Here is a 25,153-nt window from a genome sequence, read left to right on the forward strand (position 1 = left end):
ATATTAGTTTCACCTTTTAAGTTGCATTACTAAAATAAATGAACTTTTGCACAATATTCTAATTTTTTGAGTTTCACCTGTAGGTTGCCTGCAAATAATAAAAGGAGGAGTGGAGAAGTGGAGACAAGACCAGTCAACCTGCACAAGAAGAAAGATCAGCAGTGACCGGACTTTATTACAGGAAGCTCCTACACAGAGGCAATGTTTTACGCTGGATTACTGCACAGATCTGGAAGAAATTCACAAAGCACACCAAGATTCAAGAATGAATAGATAGCATTCTTGTATTTAGACAGGAGTTGCTTATCCCAGAGTTCAGCTTTAAATCTACTTGCACCATATGTTTAGTGGCCATTGAAAGGAAACCTCCACTTATCCATTCCAAATACAATAAAAATGTGAGTGGGGTTTGACATAACTAAAATCCACATTGACGCACCATACTCTGCCTGTCTCCCAAAGCTGCTGTAATCTGAAATGTTTGCCAACTGCAGTTTGCTCTCTTGCACCCACTACTCTATATCCACAGCAACCAGTAAAAATGAGAAAAATGTACAGAGCCTTAGGACAGAATAGCATAAGAAAATATACAAATAAAAAACACCAACAAAAAGGGAAAGACAGACACGTTTCAAGAAGCCAATGTGAAAACCATAGAAGTGGATACATTTATTGCTGACTCCATGAGGAATTGGCTCTAGTTTCAGTTCTGGATATAAAGACACAGCACAGCGAAGCAGCCAGTTTTAAGGCAAACTTTGCATGCAAATGAAAAAGCAACACAAGGCGTAACATTTAGCACTCAGCTTGGCTTGGCCCGGCTCCAGCTACGTCAGGCTCTGGCCAGCATGCTGAGACAATACTTTGTAATTTGGGTGACATTGAAAAACTTTCCACGTTTCTGAAGAGATGGCAATAAAACAGATCCTTTAGGAACTCGGAGATCAGGAATGCTTTGGTAATAAAATGTAATTTACGTCCATAGCACCACTTTCCATGCTAAAAGTCACCCTGCTACAAATAAATTTCATTTTTAATTTGCTATTTTTTCACCTAGAAGCAGATAAGTAGACATATACACTGATCAAAAAATTTAAACTTTAAAATCAGAATATAGCATCAAGTCAATTAAACTCCTGGGATATTGATCTGGTCAGTTAAGTAGCAGAGGGGGTTGTTAATCAGTTTCAGCTGCTTTGGTGTTAATTAAATTAACATCAGGTGCACTAGATGGGCAACAATGAGATGACCCCCAAAACAGGAATGATTTTACAGGTGGTGGCCACTGATATTTTTTTCCCTACTCATCTTTTGTGACTGTTTTTCACTAGTTTTGCATTTGGCTAGGGTCAGTGTCACTACTAGTAGCATAAGGCAATACCTGGACCCTACAGAGGTTGCACAGGCAGTCCAACCTGGCCAACACTCATGGGAGCTGGGAATCATTGAACTACACACTGCTACTCCAGTGATCTTCACTTGCTTTTGGGTCCAATGCTGAGCGACTGGCCAGCTGCATTCTGAACACTGGAGGTTAACTGCTCAGCATGGGCGCCATTTATAAAATGCTTTGCATTTTATGAATGACTGCCAAGCATTCTCTGATTGGTTGAGATGGAGAGGTGAGGTTGTGTTTTGCAGTTTTACAGGCTCCTCTACTGTACTGAAATTGTTTATTGTGATTTCACTGCACACTGTGAGTTTCTCATAATGTGCATTAGAATTAGCACCAAGTCAGTTAGAGCCCACCTTATTTCCTGGCTGGAGGATATCCAGTACCAAAACCCTGCTGGCCCTTCACACCAGCCATGATTGTTACTGGGTCTAAAATTATTAAATGAAAACAGAAAGGTTTTATTTAAGAATTTTGTTCAAAAGTTGATGGTGGGGAAAAGAGGAAATAAGGTGCCAACAATATGTAAAATACAGTGCAAGCAGATTAAACTTCAGCTTGGATTTATTCCAGTATGGTATGCAATGGGAATATAGTTTGTATGAGTCGAGAGAGAGAGAGAGAGAGAGAGAGAGAGAGAGAGAGAGAGAGAGAGAGAGAGAGAGAGAGAGAGAGATCCATATATATTAAGACACAGGCACAATTTTAGTTTTTTTTTCAGGTATTTACCAAAACATATTCAAGCTACAGTTATATAATGGATATAGGCTGAACGTGCGCACTCTCAGATTTAATTTGAGGGTATGTGCATTCAAATTGGAGGAAGGGTTTAGGAATTACAGCTCTTAAGAGTAGCCACCCCCCCCTTTTTTAAGGGACCAAAAGTAATTGGACAGTTGAATATAATCATAAATAAAATGTTCATTTGTAATATTTTGTTGAGAATCCTTTACTGGCAATGACTGCCTGAGGTCTGGAACCCATGGACATTACCGAAGACTGGGTTTCCTCCTTTCTGATGCTTTGCCAGGCTCTAACTGCAGCTGTCTTCAGTTGTTCTTGGTTTGTGGGTCTTTCTGCCTTTAGTTTTGCCTTCAGCAAGTGAAATGCATGCTCAATTGGGTTGAGATCAGGTGATTGACTCGGCCACTGCAGAATATTCCACTTCTTTTCCTTCAAAAGCTCTTGGGTTGTTTTTGCAGTGTGTTTTGGATCCTTGTCCATCTGTACTGTGAAGCGCCATCCAATCAACTTTGCTGCATTTGGCTGAATCTAGGCTCACAGTATATCACTAAACACTGCAGAATTCATCCGGCTGCGTCTGTCTTCTGTCACATCATCAATAAACACCAATGACCCAGTGCCACTGGAAGCCATGCATGCCCATGCCATCACATTGCCTCCACCATGTTTTACAGAAGACGTTGTGTGCTTTGGATCATGAGCTGTTCCAAGCCTTCTCCACACTTTTTTCTTCCCGTCATTGTACTACAAATTAAACTTAGTTTCATCCATCCAAAGAATGCTTTTCCAGAACTGGTCTGGCTTCTTAGATGTTTTTTGGCAAAGTCTAATCTGGCTTTTCTATTCTTTAGGATTATGAATGGTTTGCACTTTGTGTTGAACCCTCTGCATTTACTCTCGGGAAGTCTTCTCTTGATTTTAGACTTTGATACGCCCACCTCCTGGAGAGTGTCCTTCACTTTTCTGGATGTTGTGAATGGGTTTTTCTTTACCATAGACAGGTTCCTGCGATCATCCACCACTGTTGTCTTCTGTGGACGTCCATGCCTTTTTATATTGTTGAGCTCACCAGTGCATTCTTCTTTCCTCAGAATGTACCAAACTGTTGATTTGGCCACCCTTAATGTTGCTGCTATCTCTCTGATGGATTTGTTTCATTTTTGAAGCCTTACAATGGCTTGTTTCACTTGCATGGACAGCTCCTTTGAACATATGATGTAGGTTTGCAGCAATAGATTCTAAATGCATATACTACACTTAGAATCAACTTCAGACCTTTTACCTGCTTAATTGATGAAGACATAACAAAGGAGTAGCCCACACCTGGCCATGAAACAGCTTTTGATTCAATTGTCCAATTACTTTTGGTCCCTTAAAAAAAGGGAGGATGGCTACTCTTAAGAGCTGTAATTTCTAAACCCTTCCTCCAATTTGGATGTACATGCCCTCAAATTAAACCTGAGAATGTGCACTTTCAGCCCATATCTTATATAACTATAGCTTGAATATGTTTTGGTAAATACCTGAAAATAAACTAAAATTGGGCCTGTGTCTACATATAAAAGTATATGGACCTAACTGTATATATACCCACTGCTCAAAAAAATTAAAGGAACAGTTTGAAAACACATCAGATCTTAATAGGGAAAAATATCATGCTGGATATCTATCTATACTGATATGGGCTGGGTAATGTTGCTATGTATAAAATATCCATACCTGGAATTCTTCTTTAACTTTCTGTCTGTCACCCTGTTGGGAAGACAGGGTATCACTGGTAGTAAGGGGAAATATCCTTGGTAGGATCACAGACAGCAATTAAGACCAGATGGAGAATTTATGCCTTCTCCACTAACTAAAAAGAAGAGAGTTCTGGATAGAGCTGAGCTTTAATAAATGTCTCACCTCTGCAGCCAGGTAATTTCCAGTAGCCAAGTGTTTAAATCTGAAAAGGCTGTTCCACTGCCCGGCTCCTCCTCGGCACGGATCGTGATGCACGACCTGCAAGATCAGAACAGAGAAGCAATGATTATTATTTTTATTTTTAATGATGTCACTGGATCAGTGTAAAACAAGGAAAGCAACAGGTAACCCATTGTAGATTAGCTATAGTTATTTGTAAAACTAATTTTCTGCAGTTTCCAGCTGCAATGCAAGAAAATACAAAAACTTTTGTTTGTTGAGGGTCACTCTGCCTGCAAACTTTTACTTTGCTCAAATCTCTTTATCTCCCCTGCTATGTTACCACATGGACTGAACTCCGTATCCATGTCAGTGCTCTAAGCATGCCAATAAATTTTAAAAAAAGAGAATTACCTCAATTTCCCATAAGGCCTTGGAGCTGGTCGCTGATGTGGCAGACTGGCGTAAGGTGGTACGGAGAAAGATATGTTGCTTTTTCTCATATTCATCACAGGTCAGAAATTTCTCTTGTTCTGCATGAAAGAGTCTGACCACGTCACCCTGTGGAAATAACAGATTGCATTAGTTACATTACAAAGGATTCTTTAACCCTCTTTATGTCTAGGCTGCAATTTTAATTTGGACTAAAACACCTTTCCTCTTTCTCATATACATAACCTAGGGGGAGGTGTACTGTAGTTCATGGAGAAAAACTGGGAAGGCTGATAACACTGAGATTTCAGTTGAGTGCACATGAAGTTACAAGCACACTCTAAATCACATATGCACAGTACCAACAGTTCGATTTTTAACGGCCAAGAAACACATTAACTTTTCAATTTTGCCAATTTATCAGGGCCAAGTAGAAAAAATATCCCTTAGATTGGTGGTCAGTGAGAAGAATGTCCCCCTTACAGTGGTGGTCAGAATGCAGGCCTTACAGTCAAGCCACAAAGAAGCCTTTACTGCGCCACTGCTGTAAAAAAAAAAAAACAGGTTGCAATATGCCCATCAACACCTTGACATGCCTCACAGCTTCTGGCACACTGTAATCTGGAGTGACGAGACCAAAATAGAACTTTAGGGTCACAGCCTATAGCCGACAAGAATACCATCTCAACTGTGAAGCATGGAGGTGACTCACTGATGTTTTGGGGGTGTGTGAGCTCTAAAGGCACAGGGAAACTTGTGAAAATTGATGGCAAGATAAATGCTGCATGTTATCAGAAAATACTGGCAGACAATTTGCATTCTTCTGTTTGAAAGCTGAACATGGGCTGTTTCTGGACTTTCAAGCACGACAATAACCCTAAGCACAAGGCCAAGTTGACCCTCCAGTGGTTACAGCAAAAAAAGATGAAGGTTCTGGAGTGGCCATCAAAGTCTCCTGATCTTAATATCATCAAGCCACTCTTGGGAGATATCAGATGTGCGGTTCATGCAAGACAACCAAAGACTTTGCATGACCTGGAGACATTTTGCCAATACGAATGGGAAATTCTACCACCTGCAAGAATTCTGGGCCTCATAGACAACTGTTACAAAAGACTGCAGACTGTCACTGATGCTAAAGGGGCAGTACACAGTATTAGGAACTACAGGTATGCAGACTTTTGAATAGGGGTAATTTCATTTGTTTACTTGTTGCCATGTTTTGTTTTATGATTGTGCCATTCTGTTATGACCTACAGTTGAATATGAATAAATTATAAATTATTATAAATAAAAGAAATGTGTTTTGCCCGCTCACTCATGTTTTCTTTAAAAATGGTACATACTCTACCAGTTTTCCAAGGGTTTTTCAAACTTTTGAGCACAACTGTATATCCAATTAGGCAGGCTCTCTTATTACATAGTTGTTGATAAATCTAAAAGACAATCAGATTGAACCATGTATGGCCAGCTTTAGACCTCAGCATTAGCCAATGACTAACTGGTAAAGCTGGTCATAGAGAATTAACAAACAGTTCCCTCCATCCACACAAGCAAGGTGTATCAAGGTATACCCCTGCCATGACATTGTATACTGACAGGGGGACATTCCCTGCAGCTGCTGATCCTCAAAAGTTTTCCAACATTCCCGTTTGACAGAAGTCAATCTAGCAATCAATGTCTGTGAAACAGGGATGCCCATGCATGGATCAAAGTCTGCCAGTCCCAGCTGAATGCTCCAAATTTCGATCCATGTATGGTTAGCTTAATACAAAGCATGCATCTCCACTCATAAAAAAATCAAACTGGTCCAAAGGGTCTCATTAAACGTTGATTTATCCTGTTGTAGGGCTTCTCTCTAGATGTTCTGGCTGAGCCCTGTTTATTTAGCATGGGCTCCCTCTCCGAGACTCTGCAGTTTACACTCTGGTGACAAGGTTGCTGTGGCAACTTCATTACTCACGGAGACGCCCTGCACATTCTTGTCGTGTCACAAGCTGCAGGTAGATTTCATAATCATAACACTGACAGGGAAATGTCAACCAGATCCTTGTGATAAGGAGACCATCTGAAGATACGGATCTTCTCATTCCTAGAGACTGGTTCAGTGATTTGTGGACGGCATATCCGTTTTCATGTACAATTTAATGGTGCATCCTCTGATTGTGCAGAGTACAGAGATACTACCAAATGCCCAGCTTAAAGTAAATTGACCTTTTAGGAAATAAAAAACGACTTTTTTCAACTGGTAATTCTGTCCAGAAAACACAGCCACTGGCCAAAGTCCATGCAGTCCACCTTAACCCTTTTATTACCAGAGTTGAATGGTGCCCAGGCCAAATTTAGCAGTGGCAGAATGTGCTGGCTAACTTAACAATAACTCTATGGCTAATTTCACCTCCTAAATGATTGTTACATAATTATTTGAGGGGAGTACTTATAAGTACTGTACATTCGCACAAAGGGCCGTGTTTACTTGCTGTTTGCATTCGGGGTCTTGCACCCACACCTGCTAGGCTGTCAAACTGGAACCATTGGCTGTGTCCGTGCAACCACTGCATCCCAACAGACAGGAATGAGACCGCCTGCACACAGATGTAACACATATCGCACAGATGTGCGCTAAAGTACACCCGTATGAACAAGGCCTAAGGCCTGGTCACACTATATTTCTTTGGTAATATGCAGCAACGCACTTTAGTTAAACTTTTCATAAACCCTGATGAGGTGGGGAGGGTGACTAAAACATGTGCACAGTAACCAATCAGCTTCTACCTTCAGATTGTTCAATTAAGCTTTGGCAATAAAACCTAGAAGCTGATTGGTCATTATGCACAGCTCACCAGATTTTGTGTTCTCCAGTTTAAGTAAATCCCCCCAATGTGTATGTGAACTAATACCATACCCCTCCTCCTTCCACCTTCCCGATCCCAGCTATATTTACTTTTGTTGGTGCTGAGCTGTCAGTGCCTATGCCTGTCTAGTGGTCTTGGGATTTGAAATCCCCGGTCTTCTCCCTCTTCTCTGTGCAGTGCTTCTGGGATGATTTAAAAGCTATGCTCTGTGCAGGCGCTGAACAATCAAAATCATTCTGATCCATCCCAAAAAAGCTGCACAGAGAAAAGGGAGTAGAGTGGGGACTACACGGGCTGTGTGGGCACTGACAGCTCAGCATCCACAGAGGTAAAGGAGCTGCACGGTGACAAATGACTAAAAATGTAAAGAGCTTCAAACGACCCTTAATAGTTTGTAAAAATGTACAACTCCTATCACAAACATTTTAAAAATAACAATGAATCATGCACTAAAAACTAAAATATAAGCCCAGCTTTCGCTGCAAATATTCAGTTTCAGTCCATAGGTTTCCCCCACAGTGTTTCTCCATTCAGATGGCCAACATTGTTTAACCCACTTTCCTTAAACCCAGATTGTCCTGAACGCACCTAAGACTATGAGTGCACAGTGAGAGGAGAAATAGCACAGTGATTAGCTCATCTTTCTGTCACTTCTCTGCCCTCCTATCAACATGCTTCTCTCTGTCACTCTGCTCTGTCCTCCTATCAACATGCTTATCTCTGTCACTATGCTCTGTCCTCCTATCAACATGCTTCTTGTCAGCACAGGAACTGCTTTGCTCCTTGTATGGATTTTCTTCACACTGCAGCCCTGCTGTACTGCAAGAGGCTGACACCAGCTGAAATTAAGGTGCTTACACTGCTTGCATTTAAAAAATGCATTTTGCATTGGTAACAAAGCTGTGTTCGATATTTATGTCCTAGAGTTCAGCTAAATATTTTTTTTGTTGAAAGGTCTTTAACTGCTTCTGTCAAAGTACCACTCTCTGTGCCAGGCACAATGACAGCTGAGCAAGCTGGGACTGGCTTGTTTGTAAACAAAGCCATGTGATCAAAATGTTTGGCTGTGACTGATCACACCATCATGATGCATGCTGATAAGTTGCTGGTCATTGTAACTGACACAGCAACTGTCGGATATCACGCTGTCACCAAACTAGCAATGGTCCAAGATTTCTATTAGAAACCATTTTCATAAACTGTCTGCTTTTTTATACTGCAGGAAAAAAGCCAGTGTGAGAACGGGTCTAAAGAGGAAGGGGTTACTTGACGATGTTGTGATGTCCTATTTTCACGTCACAAGTTCCAGGGATTGCCACTCCAGAAGAACACTCCTGATTTTATTTTTAGCTATTAGAAACTCACCCCTTTCAGAACATCTTCCCGATAGTCGCTGTACTTCATAAACAATGTAACTTTCCAGCTTGTGTTACAATTAACAGCGTTCACCTGAAATAAACACGCAATGATTTTAATACGTATACAAAGCACACCTAACTGTCATGATTCCATACAGAATTGGACTACATTACCTCCTTACAGCCAGGGTTATCCAGAAGTTCTATATTACTGGCGTGAAGAGGCTGGCCAGCGTTCACCGGCATCAGAACTACCTTATCGCCTACGACCACCTACACAGCACACAAGGAGAGAATCAGAGGAGAACCTAAAATGGAACTAAACTTATGTAGTAAAAAACTACAAGCAGGCAACTCTTTATTGCTGAAGAGACATGCTATGGGGTTGATTTACTAAAACTGGGGTGTGCAAAATCTGGTGCAGCTGTGCATGGTAGCCAATCATCTTCTAACTTCAGCTTGCTCAGTTAAGCTTTGACAAAAAAAAAATTGGAAACAGATTGGTTTCTCTGCAGAGCAGCAGCAGATTTTGCACTCTCCGGTTTCACTAAATCATCCCCTCTGTCTCTTCTGCAATAACAAACACCTACCTGCCTGCTCGCAGTCTTCTATTGAATGTACACCTAGGTGCGCATGCACAGTTCAGTGTGAATTCCCAGGACACTCCAGCTGTGCCAGGATAAATGGCCCCCATGCGCGTTATGGTGTCATTTCCCCACCAGCCAATCAAGAAGCCAAAAACCTGACACCTGGAAAGGGCCTGGAAGAAGACAACAGCGGCTGCTCACGGATGTAACTGCATTGCTGAAAGGTGGAGGTGAGTATTTCTGGGGATTTAGTTTTGCTTCAAAGAACATAGGAAGTCAGGCTGGCCATACACTGTTAGTTTTCTTTCATTCAAGAAAATATTACTCCAGCCACCCAAACAAGGTAGATGGAGGAATCCCACCAGCCAGGACATCCCAGTGACACCCGATGATCAGCAATCATTTTTGACACATGCCTTCTAAAGAAGTTGATTGAGGCCTAGTTCACACTAGTGCAGGCTGTGCAGCACGCATTTGCTCGGGCACGGAAACCTATTCATTTGAATGGGCTGCTATGCCATATGTCCAGCACAAAAAAGGTGCATGCACCTTTTCAAAAACGTATCTGCAGGGAAACCACATGATCTTTTTGACCATGCGGTTTCCCTGTGGATCCTGAACCTGCAATCGTGCTGTGGGCTGAGATGCCTGGGGGTGCCATTCAGAATGAATCGCAACCCTGCGTGTCTCGCAAGAGCAGCGTGGATCAGCTGTGGGTGGTTGTGGGTATGTGAACAGGTGCGATTCCTGCACCCGCATCTAGCATGCAGCCTGAGGGCTAGTGTGAACCCAGGGTAAATCATTGATTTCTGTTGAGTGGAGGAGCCCCACACCAATCAACATTCAGCTTGTCCAGCAGGTAATTTCAAGTCAATGTATACCCAGCTTTAATAACTTCAAAACATTTGTATACAGACTTTTAGTCACCTGACCACCAGAGGGTTTTACCCCCTTCATGACAGACCATTTTTTGCTATTTAGCACTGCTCTACTTTAACTGGTAATTGTGTGGTTTTGCAACACTGTACCCGCATGAAATTTACACAATTTTTTCACACAAATAGAGCTTTCTTTTGGTGGCATTTAATCAACACTGGGTTCTTAACCACCTTCCGCCCGCCCTATAGTACAATGACGGGCGCAAGGTGGTTCTCTCGTTCTGATAGGACGTCATATGACGTCCTATCATTCTCACTGCGCATGCACGGCTCAGGGAGCGCGCAGCGTGGTGATCGTCGGTGCGCTGTGTCCCTCGGACACAGCAGATCACGGAAAGAGCCGAAGATGTCAGTCCGGTCATGTGATCAGCTGTGTCCAATCACAGCTGATCACATGTAAACACGGAAATGCCGGTTATCGGCATTTCTCTCCTCTCGAGCGGTCACGCTAACAGCTTGAGAGGAGAGAAGAGCTGGTAATCGGCTTTCCGCGGAGGGGACTGATGATCAGTGTGCCCTGATGATCAGTGTGGCCCCAGAAGTGCCACTTGTCAGTGCTCATCAGTGCCACATGCCAGTGCCCATCAGTGCCACGTGCCAGTGCCCATCAGTGCCACATCAATGCCACATATCAGTGCATACCAGTGCACATCAATGCCACATATCAGTGCCCATCTGAGCTGCCTTTCAATGTCACCCATCAGTGCCAGTCAGTGCCACCTATCAATGCCAATCAGTGCCACCTATCAGTGCTGCCAATCAGTGGCACCTATCAGTGCCAGTCAGTGTCGCTTATCATTGCGCATCAGTGCCAGTCAGTGCCGCCTATCAGTGCCAGTCAGTGCTGCCTATCAGTGCCAGTCAGTGCTGCCTATCAGTGCCAGTCAGTGCTGCCTATCAGTGCCACCTATAAGTGCCATATATCAGTGTCATATATCAGTGCTGCCTTTCAGTGCCCATCAGTGATGCCTGTCAATGCCCATCAGTGCAACCTACCAGTGCCTCCTCATCAGTGCCCATCAGTGCCACCTATCAGTGCCCATCACTGCAGCCTCATTAGCGCACATCAGTGAAGGAGAAAAATCACTTATTTACAAAACTGTATAACAAAAACTAAGAAAAAATGTTTTTTTTTTCCAACATTTTGAATGGTTTTTGGTTTGTTTACGAAAAAATAAAAATCCCAGAGGTGATTAAATACCACCAAAAGAAAGCTCTATCTGTCTCAAAAACATGATAAAAATTTCATATGGGTACAGTGTTGCATGACCGCGCAATTGTCATTTAAAGTGTGACAGAGCTGAAAGCTGGAAATTGGCCTGGGCAGAAAGGGGGTACAAGTGCCCTGTAGGCTAGTGGTTAATTTTTTATTATATAAACAAAAAAAGACTATTTTGAAAAAAAAACAATATTCTTTCCACCTTCTATCTAGATACACAGAGCCAGCAGGTGCACAGAGGGACGGCCACATCACACATAAAACAGCAGACTTCTTTATTGAGGAGCCTGTTATCCTTTTTAACAATGTGACTTGCAAATCTTGTGTTTTTAATAAACAGTCCTTATGCTACACTTAGTAGGGGCTTCCCTCTCTCCTCTGTTTATTTTATTGTGCCCCAGTTGGAAAATGTCTCCAACAGAGATACAGACAAAAAAAAAACATTTTTATTATATTGAGGTGTAATTTGAAATTCTGACAATGTTTGTATTTTCCATCTGTGGCTTCCTGTCTGTATGACAACCCCTCTCCTCGTTTCTTATCCTTGTGTCACAGTAAAAGGAAGTAAGGGCCCTCTCAGACAGGCCTGGATAGATGAGAACTTTCATAGATATTAACAGACAAGTCTGTAAAATGTGCAATGTTTGTTTTTTTGTGAACAGTAAATTGGATCTTCAAACACCCACATTGTCTCCCTCACTCCTCAACTTCCAGAATGGCTGAATGTAGAACCAGGAGCCTTCGTTCCCTGCCGCGTCGAGGGACACTCGCATTGCATTCTTCTCCAACAGCGCCGGCAGTCGCTTGTTAACTGTGAGGTATTTGTTACTCTTAATGTGCAGAAGCTGTAAACACAGGAGTCACAAAATGGAGTCAGACATTGGACTGGATGCAACACCCCAATTTCAGAAGCACAGAATATTTCAGGAGGGGGGCGTGCTGACCATGGCATATCCACTAGTGTTAATATAGAGGATGTGTGGTAAAGAAGAGGAGGATGGAGGTAAGAGGACAGCCCTAGGGTTTATTTACTAAAACTGCATCAGGACCAAGGCAATAAGCAGTACCCACAGCATCCACTCACAATCCATGTTGTACTGGTCTATCTTCTGAATTAAGATTGACTACTGCAGGAGCTGCATTTTGCTTTTTGAGCGGTTTGTGAAATAAACCCGACAAGACTGAGAGAAAGAAGACTGGACCCCCAGAAGGGTAAAGTGTGAATCGACTACATTGTAATATTTCGGTAGGACCCACCTGTATGACATTGCTGTACTTTACAATCTCTCCTAGAAGCTTTTTGTTCTCTGACTCGTTCTGTTTCTGTTCAAGTTCTGCAGCATGCTAGAAATACAGAGTACATGTAATCAATAATTACACAGGATAATGGTATTATCATTTAATTAGTCATTGGGAGGAAAAATGGAGAGAGAAAAAGGTGGAGGGAAAGAGGAGAACAAAAAAGGAAGAGAGAGAAAGCCACCAAGACAAATAATTATTCTTAAAGTGATTGTAAATGCACAACTTTATAAATTAAATTAACAAACATGTTATACATACCTGCTCTGTGCAATGGTTTTGCACAGAGCAGCCCTGATCCTCCTCTTCTCCAGTTTCCCGCCAGCGCACCTGGCTCCCCCCCTCACCGAGTGTCCCCATAGTCTGCTTCTAGCTATGGGGGCACATGTGCAGGCTCAGTCCTGAGCCCCACTCTGTGTGTCCATTGACACAAAGATCATGGTTCGGCCCACCCCCTCCTCACTGGCTGTGACTGACAGCAGCAGGACCCAATGGCTCCTGCTGCTGTCTCATAGCCAATGAGGAGGGAGAGAGCCAAGAGGGATGCTGCTCACGTGCACATTGCTGGATCAAGATTAGGCTTAGGTAAGTATAAGGGAGTGCTGGGGGGGAGCTACATGCAGAAAGTTTTTTACCTTAATCCATAGAATGCATTCAGGTAAAAAGAAAACCTTTAAAACCACTTTAAAACATAATAAAAGCTTCAAAACGTTAAAGTAAAACTAAAAGTAAGGTAGGGGTTTAGGCCCTGTCAGGTGTTTTTGCCATCTGTGTCTCACTGAGAAGATTTAACTTAATTTTCTGTCTCATAGCCAAAACAGGAAGTGTGAGGAAAAAAATTAGGGACTCTCTCTTTCATTCATCAGAGTCACCAGAACTAGTGCCCCATTGCAAGATTTTCCCTTTATCGCTTTTCTGTGGATAACCAAATCGATCAGCAGGACCAATAGATTGGGTTTATTTCTCTAAAGCTGGCCATACATGGATCAAAGTTAGACAAAGACCCACCAAATCTCGATCCATTCATGGGCAGAGCCAGCTTCCCACTGGGCATGTGCAATGTGAACGGACCCACAGTGTTCTGGGACCTGTGAAATGTCCCAGGGGCTTGCAGGCAGGGAGGGGAGGCAAACATCTGTTCAGATTTCCTAGGCAGTGGAAGTGAAAGAGGGAACGAGTACTTCTTAAAACTAGGTACCTGTTACCAGAAATAAAAAGCTGCCAAAAGTGGTATGGGGTGGGGGATGTAGATGAAGTTCTGCTTTAATAACTGGACTGGCATTTCTGACCTTTTTACAACAATGCTAGTTTTCTGGCTGGCTCTGACTTCAGTAATGTCTGAGTCACTGGGACAAGCATTGAGGTTAGAAACTCACAGTCAGACCTCAGATGCCCCCCGACTGGCTGGGAGATCTGCAGGTGGCTCCCGCGCTGCCACAATGAAGAAGGGAGGGGGCAGCAAGATGGCGGCTGGCACAAGCTCCCAGAGCTCTTCAGCTACAGAGACAGCACAGCCTCCACCACAGCAGGTCCAGCTCTTCTCTAGTCCTGGGATGCACAGTGATGACTCCCCTGGCTCCCAGGCTCACGCGAGTGTTCACTCCACTCCCTCTGGGTCTCTCTCTCTAGCCCTGCCAGGTTTCCCCCTCAGGCTGCAGCCCTGTCACCAGGCCCCGATTCCCAGGCCTCCTCCCAACTAGACAGGGAAATGGCTGACATATTTACTAGCCAGCTTAGCGGCCAGGACTCAGCTCCTGAAGGCCCAATGGACTCTCTTGCTTATCCATCTGTGCCCTCACACTACTCAGTGGACTCCATTCTTATTGCTCGTTTTGCTGATTTACTTCAGAGGGAATTGGAAAAAGCTACCACTAAATTAGCATCTGACTTAAAACAGGATTTTAGGGAGAATGGAAACCACCTGGAGAACATTGAAAATAAAGTTGATGATACAGTTCACAGAGTGTCGCAGAATTCTAACAGGACTGCTGACCTACAAGATCGCCTTGATGAAGCTTATACGAAAATAGACGATCTTGAGAACCGCACCCACCGGTACAATTTCTGAATTAGAGGCCTACTGGAAACGGTCAAAGATATTGCTTCAGTCGCCCACTCCCTTATACTAATGAAAAGAGGGAATGCTGTTGCACTTAGGGAAAAAAACCAACAAAACCAAAAAATATATATATATATTAACACAAAATAAAAATGCCACTCATAAAAAAGTGCCCACTTCCATTCATATACAACAAGGCTGAATACACCTAGTGCAAGGCAAAGGCACTTTTTTTGTGAGTGGCATTTTTATTGTTTGACCCCACTATTAAAACTTATATGGTTTTACACTATGGGATGTCTGGTTTTGTTTTATTTTATGCTGAGAATTTGAATTACTACCTGTGGAGGAGAGGAGCTTTCTAACATTGATGCAGCCCCAGTGGAGGATCACCAGTTACCATTAGCAACAACGGTTAAGGGTGTGAAGGAACATCAGTCAATAATACCACGTTGCATACGGAGATAGTCCCAAAAGCGCATTTAACCAACCTAGAGATAGGTGGTCATGGGATGACGGTGAGTGTAAATCCATGTGGGGCACCAGTGTGAGCACAGTGAAGCACTTGTCACCTCAGTATGGAGGTTCACCATTAAGGATAAACATATAGAAGGGAACCCAGCTCACAACAGAAAAGACAAAGCATCTGGGTGACAATCAATCAATCAATTCCCCACAGCAGCTGCCGCGGTGGCGGTAGATACATCATCAAGCCAGCATGACCAAATTTTATAAAATTTGTTTGGGCATCCTCTGTTAAAATAGGTAGCCTGATAAAGGGAAAAGTTAGAGTTCACCAGACCTTTCCAGTAGGTCACAGTGGGGGGAGATCGTTTTTTCCAGTGTAGAGTAATCGTTTTGCGAGCATAAAACAACAGGACTATTAAGGTAAGGTGCGCTGAGCTACAGCAGGAGCCAGCGATTCTATCAGTCTCAATAAACAGAATTTTACGTCCAGGGGAACACTAATATGTACTACATCTTCAATTGTACATAATACCTCCTGTTAAAAAGACATTATAACAGGATAGGTACAAAAAATATGAAAAAAATCCCCGTCTGCATGAAAACAATGCCACCATACCAGAGAAAATGTGGGGTTCTTTCTAAGTAACCAATACAGGGTAAAGTAAGCCCGGTGTAAAATTTTAAATTGAATTCATTTATCTCTGGCAGAAACTAGGGGAGAAAAGGGATAATCCCAAACCTCGGACCAATTTTCATCATCTAAATTAGGAATATTCGTCCTCCACTTCAAACGTAAAGATACCAAGTCAGGGCTGGCCGCCACAAGAAGATATCTACACCCTGTTCCAAATTATTATGCAAATGATATTTTTCTCATTTACCTAAATAATTGATGTAAATAACAGTCAGCATAATTCTCATGTTATCAACTATTAAGAGTACAATTCACATTTTATTGAACAAACCTCCTAATGATAACAGCATTTTTTTTTAACATAAATAACTTCCAATGCACTGTTTCAAATTATTACGCACAGGAAGTTTCAAAACACTTTACAGGTTGTAAAGAACTGAAAATTGTCATTTGTTGTGTTTGCAGCATATTTACTGAAATCAAAAGCTATTTCAATCAAACTTTTAACAACATTTTAACTTTTTAAACGTTTTAACAGGTCACGTTTTAACATAGAACCCCTTATTTGATAGCAGCTTCACAAGTCTTGCATCCATTGAACTTGTGAGTTTTTGGACAGTTTCTGCTTGAATTTGCTTGCAAGATGTCAGAATAGCCTCCCAGAGATGCTGTTGGGATGTAAACTGCCTCCCACCCTCATAGATCTTTTGCTTGAGGATGCTCCAAAGGTTTTCAATAGGATTGAGGTCGGGGACGGATGGAGGCCACACCATGACTTTCTCTCCTTTTATCCCCATAGCAGCCATTGATGCAGAGGTATTCTTTGCAGCATGAGATGGTGCATTGTCATGCATGAAGATGATTTTATTACGGAAAGCATAGTTCTTCCTTCTGTACCAGGGAAGAAAGTGGTCAGTTATAAACTCCACATACTTTGCAGAGGTCATCTTTACACCTTCGGGGACCCTAAAGGGGCCGGCCAGCTCTGTTCCCATGATTCCGGCCCAAAACATGACTCCACCGCCTTGCTGACATCGCAGCCTTGTTGGAACAGGGTGGCCGTCCACCAACCATCCACTACTCCATCCATCTGGACCATCCAGGGTTGCAGGGCACTCATCAGTGAATAGGACTGTTTGAAAATTAGTCTTCATGTATTTTTCTGCCCAATGCAGCCATTTCTGCTTGTGAGCATTGGTTAGTGGTGGCCAAATAGAAGGTTTATGCACAGTTGCAAGACTCTGGAGGACTCTACACCTTGATGTCCTTGGGACTCCAGAGGCACCAGCAGCTTCAAATATCTGTTTGCTGCTATGTAATGGTATTTTAGCAGCTGCTCTCTTGATCCGATGCATGGATCTGGCAGAAATCTTCCTCAATGTGCCTTTATCTGCACGAACCCGTCTGTGCTCTGAATCAGCCACAAATCTCTTAATAGTGCGATGATCACGCTTAAGTTTTCGTGAAATATCTAATGTTTTCATACCTCGTCCAAGGCATTGAACTATTTCACTCTTTTCGGCAGCAGAGAGATCCTTTTTCTTCCCCATATTGCTTGAAAATGGTGCTCTGCTTAGTAGTTTTTCCTTAAATTGGGCTCACCTGCCAATCTAATTATCACAGGTGTCCGAGATTGTTTTCAGTGATCAAAAGAGCCCTGACACACAATGCCATCAATGAGTTAAACTGAAAAACAAAATATTTAATCTTTGTGACACTTAAATAGAATTTGCATAATACTTTGGAACAGGGTGTATATAGTACTGAAAGGGTTTTTTTCATGCATGTTACACGAAGGACAGACTCCAACTCAGAATAGGAAAGGGAAAGCGGTCAAACAGGGAACTGACCTCTAAAGGCATGGGAGACCTGAAGGTATCTGATGTAGGAATGCAGGGGCAAATTGAATTTAGCTTGAAAAGTGGGAAATTAAAGGAGCTCACCACGGCCAGTGATGTGCTCCAAGGTTTTAATATGGTACTTAGCCCATAATTGGGGGTCTGGAAGGGAGGCAAAATGAGGAAGAGAAGAATTTAACCACAGCGGAGTATGCGGGGAGCAGTTACCAGGGGGGAGAGACTCCAATCTAAGCACTGCATCCCAGGCCTGAAGGGTGGTACGCATAGATGGGGTGAGAGTATGTGGTGATCTAGAGCCCCTAAACACTAGAAATTGTAGAGCTTCCACGGATTACAGAATCACTGCCTCCAAAACAGTAGAAGTGTTGGGAGAGGTCTGGCTGCATCCACCAATGTACAGTAACCAGTTGAGCAGCAAGAAAATACAGAAAACAGTCTGGCATAGCCAGACCTCCCCTGTCCATAGGTCTAGTAAGAGTAGAAAATTTAAATCTGGGAGGCTTGGGACCCCATAGAAAGGAAGAGAATAAGCGATTCAGTTTTGCAAAAAATGACTTAGGAAGCCACTGAGGGTAATTGCAAAACAAATAAGTAAACTTGGGGAGAATTTTCATTTTTAACAGATTAATGTGACCAATCAAAGAGAGGGGTAAATTGCTCCACGCTTTCAATTTTAACTGGACCTCAGACAAAACGGGGTGGAGATTCAATTCCGCATACTCCATAGCTGACCCTAGGAGTATACTCCATAGCTGATTCATAAATTTCCAATTACAGTGCCACAAAAATTCCTTAAGTTACTTATTTATATGCTGCTGGCAGCAAGAATCACTATAGCTAAATACTGGAAAAGATCAATTATCTCACTTGAATATGTTAAGAACAAATTGAACTGGATCATGGTTAATGACAGGCTCACCTGTATTTTATACAACAATACTGACAAATTTGATAAAACATGGGACCCATTGATTCAATACATTTCAGTGCCTTGATATTTGCCAATTCGACCCTCTTATCTCCCACTCACTTCTTTTTCTTACTTTTTGCTGTTCACTTTTTTTCTTTGCTTTTTTGGGGCTCACTGAGCCTTCTCTTTACTCATTCTACAACATCTGTCATGTTTTCTACAACATTCGTTCTGTGTGATTCACGTAGCTACAGCCACTGCCTTTTATATATCTGGTGGACTTACTTTTGGAATTTTCCATTTGCCCTACTCAGTTGTTTTCGCACAAACTCCCTAGTTTTCTAAGGCATGTTTGCTGTTTGTGAAATTGGGTGTTCTTTTGAGATGTTCAACATCTGTTGTTATGACATGACATTTGAAAAAATTTCCATAAAAACTATTCAAAGATAACGTTTTCAAAAAGTCTCATAGCCACAAGCTGATGTTGAAAAGTTATCATCAGGAAAATGCAGTATAACGTTATCGTTACTATTTACTATAACTGCTTTGATTATTATTTTCTCTTTCATTCATTTTGATTGACCTACTGTCCCAACAATTCCACCAGTTGTCTTCCAAAAGATTCCTTTGACCTCATGTACACATGAACTCTCCATGACGGTTAGCTCTCCTGGCAGAAGAAAAACGCTAAATGCAGCAACGTTTAGCTGCGTTTAGTGCTTGGACGTTTATTCATTTGATTGGTCACAGTATTTTCAATTGACATGAATAGACGCGCAAGCGCTTTTTGACCAAAACATTCCTCTCCTGAATGCAGAAGAATTGTGTTCAGGAGAGCAAGGCTTAACTGCCCCTAAACTCTGCTGCTCCTAAACTCTGGTACAAGCCACTGGGCTGATTTACTATAGGTAAATAGGCTGTGCCTCGCAAGTGCACCTGCAAGTACAGTTGCTTTAGATCCAAGGGGAAGCTCTGAAATGAGGCGAAGCTCTGCTGATTTCTTTCATCCAATCATGTGCAAGCAAAAATGCTTTTTTTTTTCAATTTCCTTGCATGTTCCCCTCAGGTCTAGAGCAACTGAACTTCCAGTGCACAGCCTATTTACCTTTGATAAATCAACCCCACAGGCATTTATTGAGTGGAGTTCAGGGGATTTAGCAAAAAACACCAAAAGCTCCTAAACAAGAGCAGTGTAAATGAGGCCTTTGTGTGTGGCAGAAAAGAAAGATGAGCCAATATATTAAAAGTACCCTGGAATTGGTATAGATACTGTATACTGTTTAATAAAAGGGTAGATTGTAACAAAATCCATATTACAGAGTAACTAAAGCCCATGCTTTTCAGGCAGAAATCCAATCTACATAAAAAGCCATGTGTATTCTTACATCTTGGTCTCCTTTGTGTTTTTTTCCAGATCTCTGCAGTACTCTCACATGAAACAAAGCCTGTACTTTGCCTGTGAAGAAGCTTCCTGAAATAAAGACCGGTCAATGCTGCTCTCTCTCTTTGTGCAGGGTGACTAGTCTTGTCTCCACCCTCTCCTGTAGTTTTCTGCAGGCAGGCTGTAGTGGGTGGGCCTGTTAGGCCCCTCCTATAGCTTAGTTCTCTGCACAGGCTATGTGCAGCACATAAATGATGTCACTGCTACTTTTACATAGTAGTATCTGTATTTTTAAAATATATTATAATAAACGTTTTTGTGACTGGAGTTCATCTTTAAGTTTCAGAGTAGGGAAGGATTAGAACCCCTGTCAAGTTTTAGTGCTCGTCAAATTGACATGTTTATGGGGTCCAGCTACTGTATGTATCAAGCAGAAATAATAGTATGCTCACTTGACAGTACGGAGATTTCACAGCATCCCATGGGTATAAACATGAGGTTTAACAATAGGTATGCAAGCACTCAACTCCATCAGGAGAGGCAGTTCCGGTCTTTTAATGTTGTATTCCAAGGCATCCTCAAGCAATGAGAGGCTGATAATGGTCACAGGCATTTCTGACCATTGGCATGTAATTACACATGCAGCGATTACCTGTAAATGATTGGCCCTTGACACAGACTGTTTGTGTCCAGGGCTGATCATTATTATTATTATACAGGATTTATAGAGCGCCAACAGTGTGCTCAGCGCTGATCATCTGTCAGGAAAAGGCTCACCACTGGTGGTGCTGTGGCTCACCTGCTCTGTTGGCTGCAGTACCAGCTCCTACCAGAGAGTGCCGTTCAGCAGCTAGGATCTCACCTCCTGCAGTCAAGCTATCACCCGAGGCTGATTGCAGGAGGTGTATTTAAACAGCAACCAGGCCTGCGATCAGTGCCTTGGTGTTGTCCTTGTGCCCCTGTTACCTGCTGACCTGTTACCTGCTAAACCAGCTTCTTGCTAAACCTGCTACCTGCTCTGTGTCCCGGCTTCCCCTGCTCCCCATGTTTGATCTCCCGTGTATGACCCCGGCTAGCCTGACTACTCTTGTTGCTGTTTGTGTTTGTATTGGGTGTAGGGTTTGTATTGAGTCGTTGTTGTTTGCACTGTGCGTTGTTACTGTGTCTCACAAATAAATGGTATTTTCATTACTCCTGAAGCCTGTTGTTCCCTATGTCAGTCCACATGTCTCTGGTCATAGCCAGGTTCCTGACATCATCCATACATGCACCGGTCATGAATGCCTGCAAGTGCTGTCAGTCTCTCATTGGTTTGTATTAGGCTTCCAACCCACAGCTGTTTGCAGGAAACCTGGCTGAGTCTCCTTTAGGAGATCATAGTTGGTCCCAATTGTACCTGTGAATGAGGCCTATGAAATACAATAAGACAGCAGAAAAGCATTTGATAAGTCATTTTCTGGTAAATGCACCAGTTTTTGAAGTGGCCCACCATAAATTATGAATTATATCAGTGTGTTAGTTTAATTATTAACACAACAAATGTACGAAAACAGGCAAATATTCAAGATTGGTGGCAGACCATAGCAACCAGCAAGAATACGAAGTGCTGCGGCACTCACAAACATTCAAATGGTACAATATGATGATGATGAAATAATTTACACACATTCACATGGTGCAACATTTAGAAATAAAGTTAAACGATGTTCTTAAATGCCTCCCAATGTGATATAGTACACTTATGATGCATTTCAATGGCCTACTTATTGCACAAAATACAACATGTCCTGTTTTCTAAAAAACACTCCACGTTTCAGTTACTGCAGACACAAGTCTCTGAGTTTTTTTCTTCCTCTTTTGGCCATTCTGCATTCAGTTCCCATCAAGACTGAGGGAAAGAGGCAACTTTCCTGTGTGACAATATTTGAATGGGCGGCTTTCAGTGTATTTGTCGATTAAAAAAAAACAACAAAAAACAAAAGATAAAAATCAGACAAGCTGAGTGGCGATGGAGAAAAAAGGACGGCATGGAAAATGTCACGACACCCACACAGGGAGGCCGTGAACTCCAGCTTGGCTGGCACAGTGAAGACGTATTGTGAGTCACACCTCGTAGAGGCTTCCTCCCTGACCAAGGCTATGAAACGAGCAGACGTATTTCTCACATGCCAATGGAGCAAATGCAGTACCCTGTTACTAGGTCCAAAATCATTGGCCTGGCCAATTAAACAATATAAACAAAATAATATCTATAATATAATATCTATACAATAAAATATCTATACATATACAGTATTTATATATATTACAACTACTATGTCCTCAATTTACACATTACATTATTATTATTATTATTATTATACAGTATTTATAAAGCGCCAATAGTTCGCTCAGCGCTGTACATTACAGAGGGGAACAGAACATGTGACAGAACAATACCAATACAATGCAAAACATGAGGGGATCGAGGGCCCTGCTCTTTCGAGCTTACAATCTAGGAGGGAGGGGATGGTGGCACAGGAGGAGATAGCTGTGGGGGATGGAGTGGTAGGAAGAGTGGAGGAGGTCAGCAAGTTAGCAGGGGGTGGGGTAGGCTTCCCTGAAGAGATGGGTTTTCAGGGTGCGCCTAAAGGAGAGGAGAGTAGGTGATAATCTGATGGGTTGGGGCAGGGAGTTCCAGAGGATGGGTGACACCCTGTAGAAGTCCTGGAGGCGGGCATGGGAGGAGGAGACCAGGGAACTAGAGAGAAGGAGGTCTTGTGAGGAGCGGAGTGTGCGTGCTGGGCGGTACTTGGATATTAGGTCAGTGATGTAGTTCGGGGCAGTATGGTGGACAGCTTTGTACGTCAGCGTTAGGATTTTGAATTTGATCCGTTGCGCAATCGGAAGCCAGTGGAGGGATTGGCAGAGGGGGGTGGCGGAAACGGAACGGTTGGAAAGGTGAATGAGTCTGGCAGCCGTATTCAGGATCGACTGAAGCGGGGATAGCCAGCGGCGAGGCAGGCCAGTGAGGAGGGAGTTGCAGTAGTCGAGTCGTGATATGATGAGGGAGTGGATGAGCTGTTTAGTGGTTTCTGGAGTTAGGAACGTGCGGATTTTGGCGATGTTGCGGAGGTGGAGTCTGCACGAGTTTGTTAAAGATTGGACTTGGGGCTGGAAGGATAGGTTGGAGTCCAAAATGACACCAAGTACTCTGGCCTGCGGGGCGGGTTTGATGGTGGCGTTGTTGGACATGATGGAGAAGTCAATGGGGGGTGGTGTCCAGGCTGGAGGGAAGACAAGAAACTCGGTTTTGGAGAGGTTCAGTTTAACCCCTTGACGCCGACGTAACACAAATATGCGGCCTCACGGACCTGGGCTTTTTTCCGTGGGGCTGCATATTTGCGTACCTGTCTTGGTGCTGGGAGCGCGCCGCTCGGCGCGCTCCCAGCACCAAGACCGCGGTGTCACTGAGAGCCCCGGGTCCCGTTCTAACGATCGGGACCCGGGACTCCCGATTCCGGGTCACGTGATCGCTGTGATAGCCTCTGATTGGCTATCACAGTGATCAATCACTGTGCAGCCCGGCCCCCTTGTTTTCTCTCTCTCTATAAATGGAGAAGAGAGATACATTGTATCTCTCGAACTCCTGACACAGAGAAAGAAAAAAAAGTTTGTAAAAAAAAAAAAAAAAGATAAATAAATATTAAAAAATAAAAGAAAAAATAAAGAAAAATACCTAGATCAAGATTTGATCTAGTTCAGTACCAGGGTTAGTGTTTGGGTCAAGGTCAGAGTCAAAGGTCAGGGTCAAAGGTCAGGGTCAAGGGCAAAGGTCAGGGTCAAAGGTCAGGATTTAAAAAAAAAATTGGTATCAGTGTCAGTTAGTGTTAATGTCAATGTCAGTGACAGTGTGTTTTATATAAAAAAAAAAGACAAAAACAAAATGCGCACTGTTGTTTCTGGACTGTACTACGGGTACAAACAACAAATAACATACACATATATGGTATCGCTGCGATCGTCAAGAACTGGAGAATGTATTTTGAGTTGTTCTTTGGTGGTAGGTTATGGTCGTAACAAGAAACACACAGTTAAATTTAAAAAAATGATTTTTTTTACTATTTTGGCCCAGTTTTCCTTTAATAATAAAAAAAAATTAGGAGCTATCCATGACCATTTACCACCAAATGAAAGCCCAATTTGTCCTGAAAAAAACAAGGTATAATCCACCTGGATGTACAAAGTAGTTGTGACGATATGTACGGTTTTACTAACACGTCAACGTTGCAGAATTGTGCTTAGGCATTTAGATTTGTTTTACCCTTAGGCGTGAAGGGGTTAAGGAAGTGGAGCGACATCCAGTCTGATATGTAGCTCAACAGGTGTGTGATTCGGGCGGAGACTGAGGGGGTGAGGTGGAGGGTTGAGAGATAGATTTGTGTGTCGTCGGCATAGAGGTGGTAGTTGAAGCCGTGAGAGTGTATGAGTTGGCCAAGGGAGGAGGTGTAGATGGAGAAGAGAAGGGGCCCGAGGACAGAGCCTTGAGGGACCCCGACAGAGAGGGGGAGAGAGAGGGAGGTGGTGGCATTATAGGTAACGCTGAAAGAGCGTTGTGACAGGTAGGATGAGAGCCAGGAGAGAGCAGAATCTCTGAGGCCGAGGGAGTGTAGTTTTTTGAGGAGGAGGGGGTGGTCGACTGTGTCGAAGGCCGCAGAGAGATCAAGGAGTAGGAGCACTGAATAGTGGCCATTAGCTTTGGTGGTTAGCAGGTCGTTGGAGAGTTTGAGTAAGGCAGTTTCGGTGGAGTGTAGGGGACGGAAGCCGGACTGTAGGGGATCGAGGAGGTTGTTGTCGTTGAGGTGAGAGCATAGGCGGGCGTAGACTAGGCGCTCGAGTTTAGATGTAAATGGGAGCAGGGAGATGGGTCTGAGGTTGTTTGGGTCATTGGGGTCCAGGGAGGGCTTTTTAAGTATGGGGGTGATGTGTGCATGTTTCAGAGGGGAAGGGAAAGTGCCGGAGGAGAGGGAGAGATTGAAGATGTGGGTGAGGGAGCGTAGGATGGATGGGGAGGGAGGTTGTAGGAGTTGTGAGGGGATAGGGTCGAGAGGGCAGGTGGTGAGGCGGGCATCAGAG

General features: G+C 43.1%; 1 protein-coding gene across 4 annotated transcripts in view; it reads right to left on the reverse strand.

Annotated features, from left to right (window-relative positions):
* ITPR2 (inositol 1,4,5-trisphosphate receptor type 2) overlaps positions 1 to 25,153 on the reverse strand; it is a 464,180-nt gene that overhangs the window by 310,190 nt on the left and 128,837 nt on the right. For 2 of the 4 annotated variants that reach the window (XM_089671684.1, XM_089671686.1), the window contains exons 4-10: positions 12,686 to 12,772; positions 12,115 to 12,273; positions 8,859 to 8,957; positions 8,692 to 8,775; positions 4,454 to 4,600; positions 4,043 to 4,138; positions 3,857 to 3,889 (exon numbers count right to left, since the gene is read on the reverse strand). In XM_089671684.1, coding sequence (XP_089527810.1) covers positions 3,857 to 3,889; positions 4,043 to 4,138; positions 4,454 to 4,600; positions 8,692 to 8,775; positions 8,859 to 8,957; positions 12,115 to 12,273; positions 12,686 to 12,772 — 705 coding nt within the window. The remainder of the gene's footprint in view (positions 1 to 3,856; positions 3,890 to 4,042; positions 4,139 to 4,453; positions 4,601 to 8,691; positions 8,776 to 8,858; positions 8,958 to 12,114; positions 12,274 to 12,685; positions 12,773 to 25,153) is intronic. The other 2 variants (XM_089671685.1, XM_089671687.1) reach the window with 1 other exon arrangement.

This window comes from Staurois parvus, unplaced genomic scaffold, assembly GCF_062004578.1.
Source record: "Staurois parvus isolate SC_StPar_1 unplaced genomic scaffold, SC_StPar_1.0 ptg000114l, whole genome shotgun sequence".
Lineage (NCBI taxonomy): Eukaryota > Metazoa > Chordata > Amphibia > Anura > Ranidae > Staurois > Staurois parvus.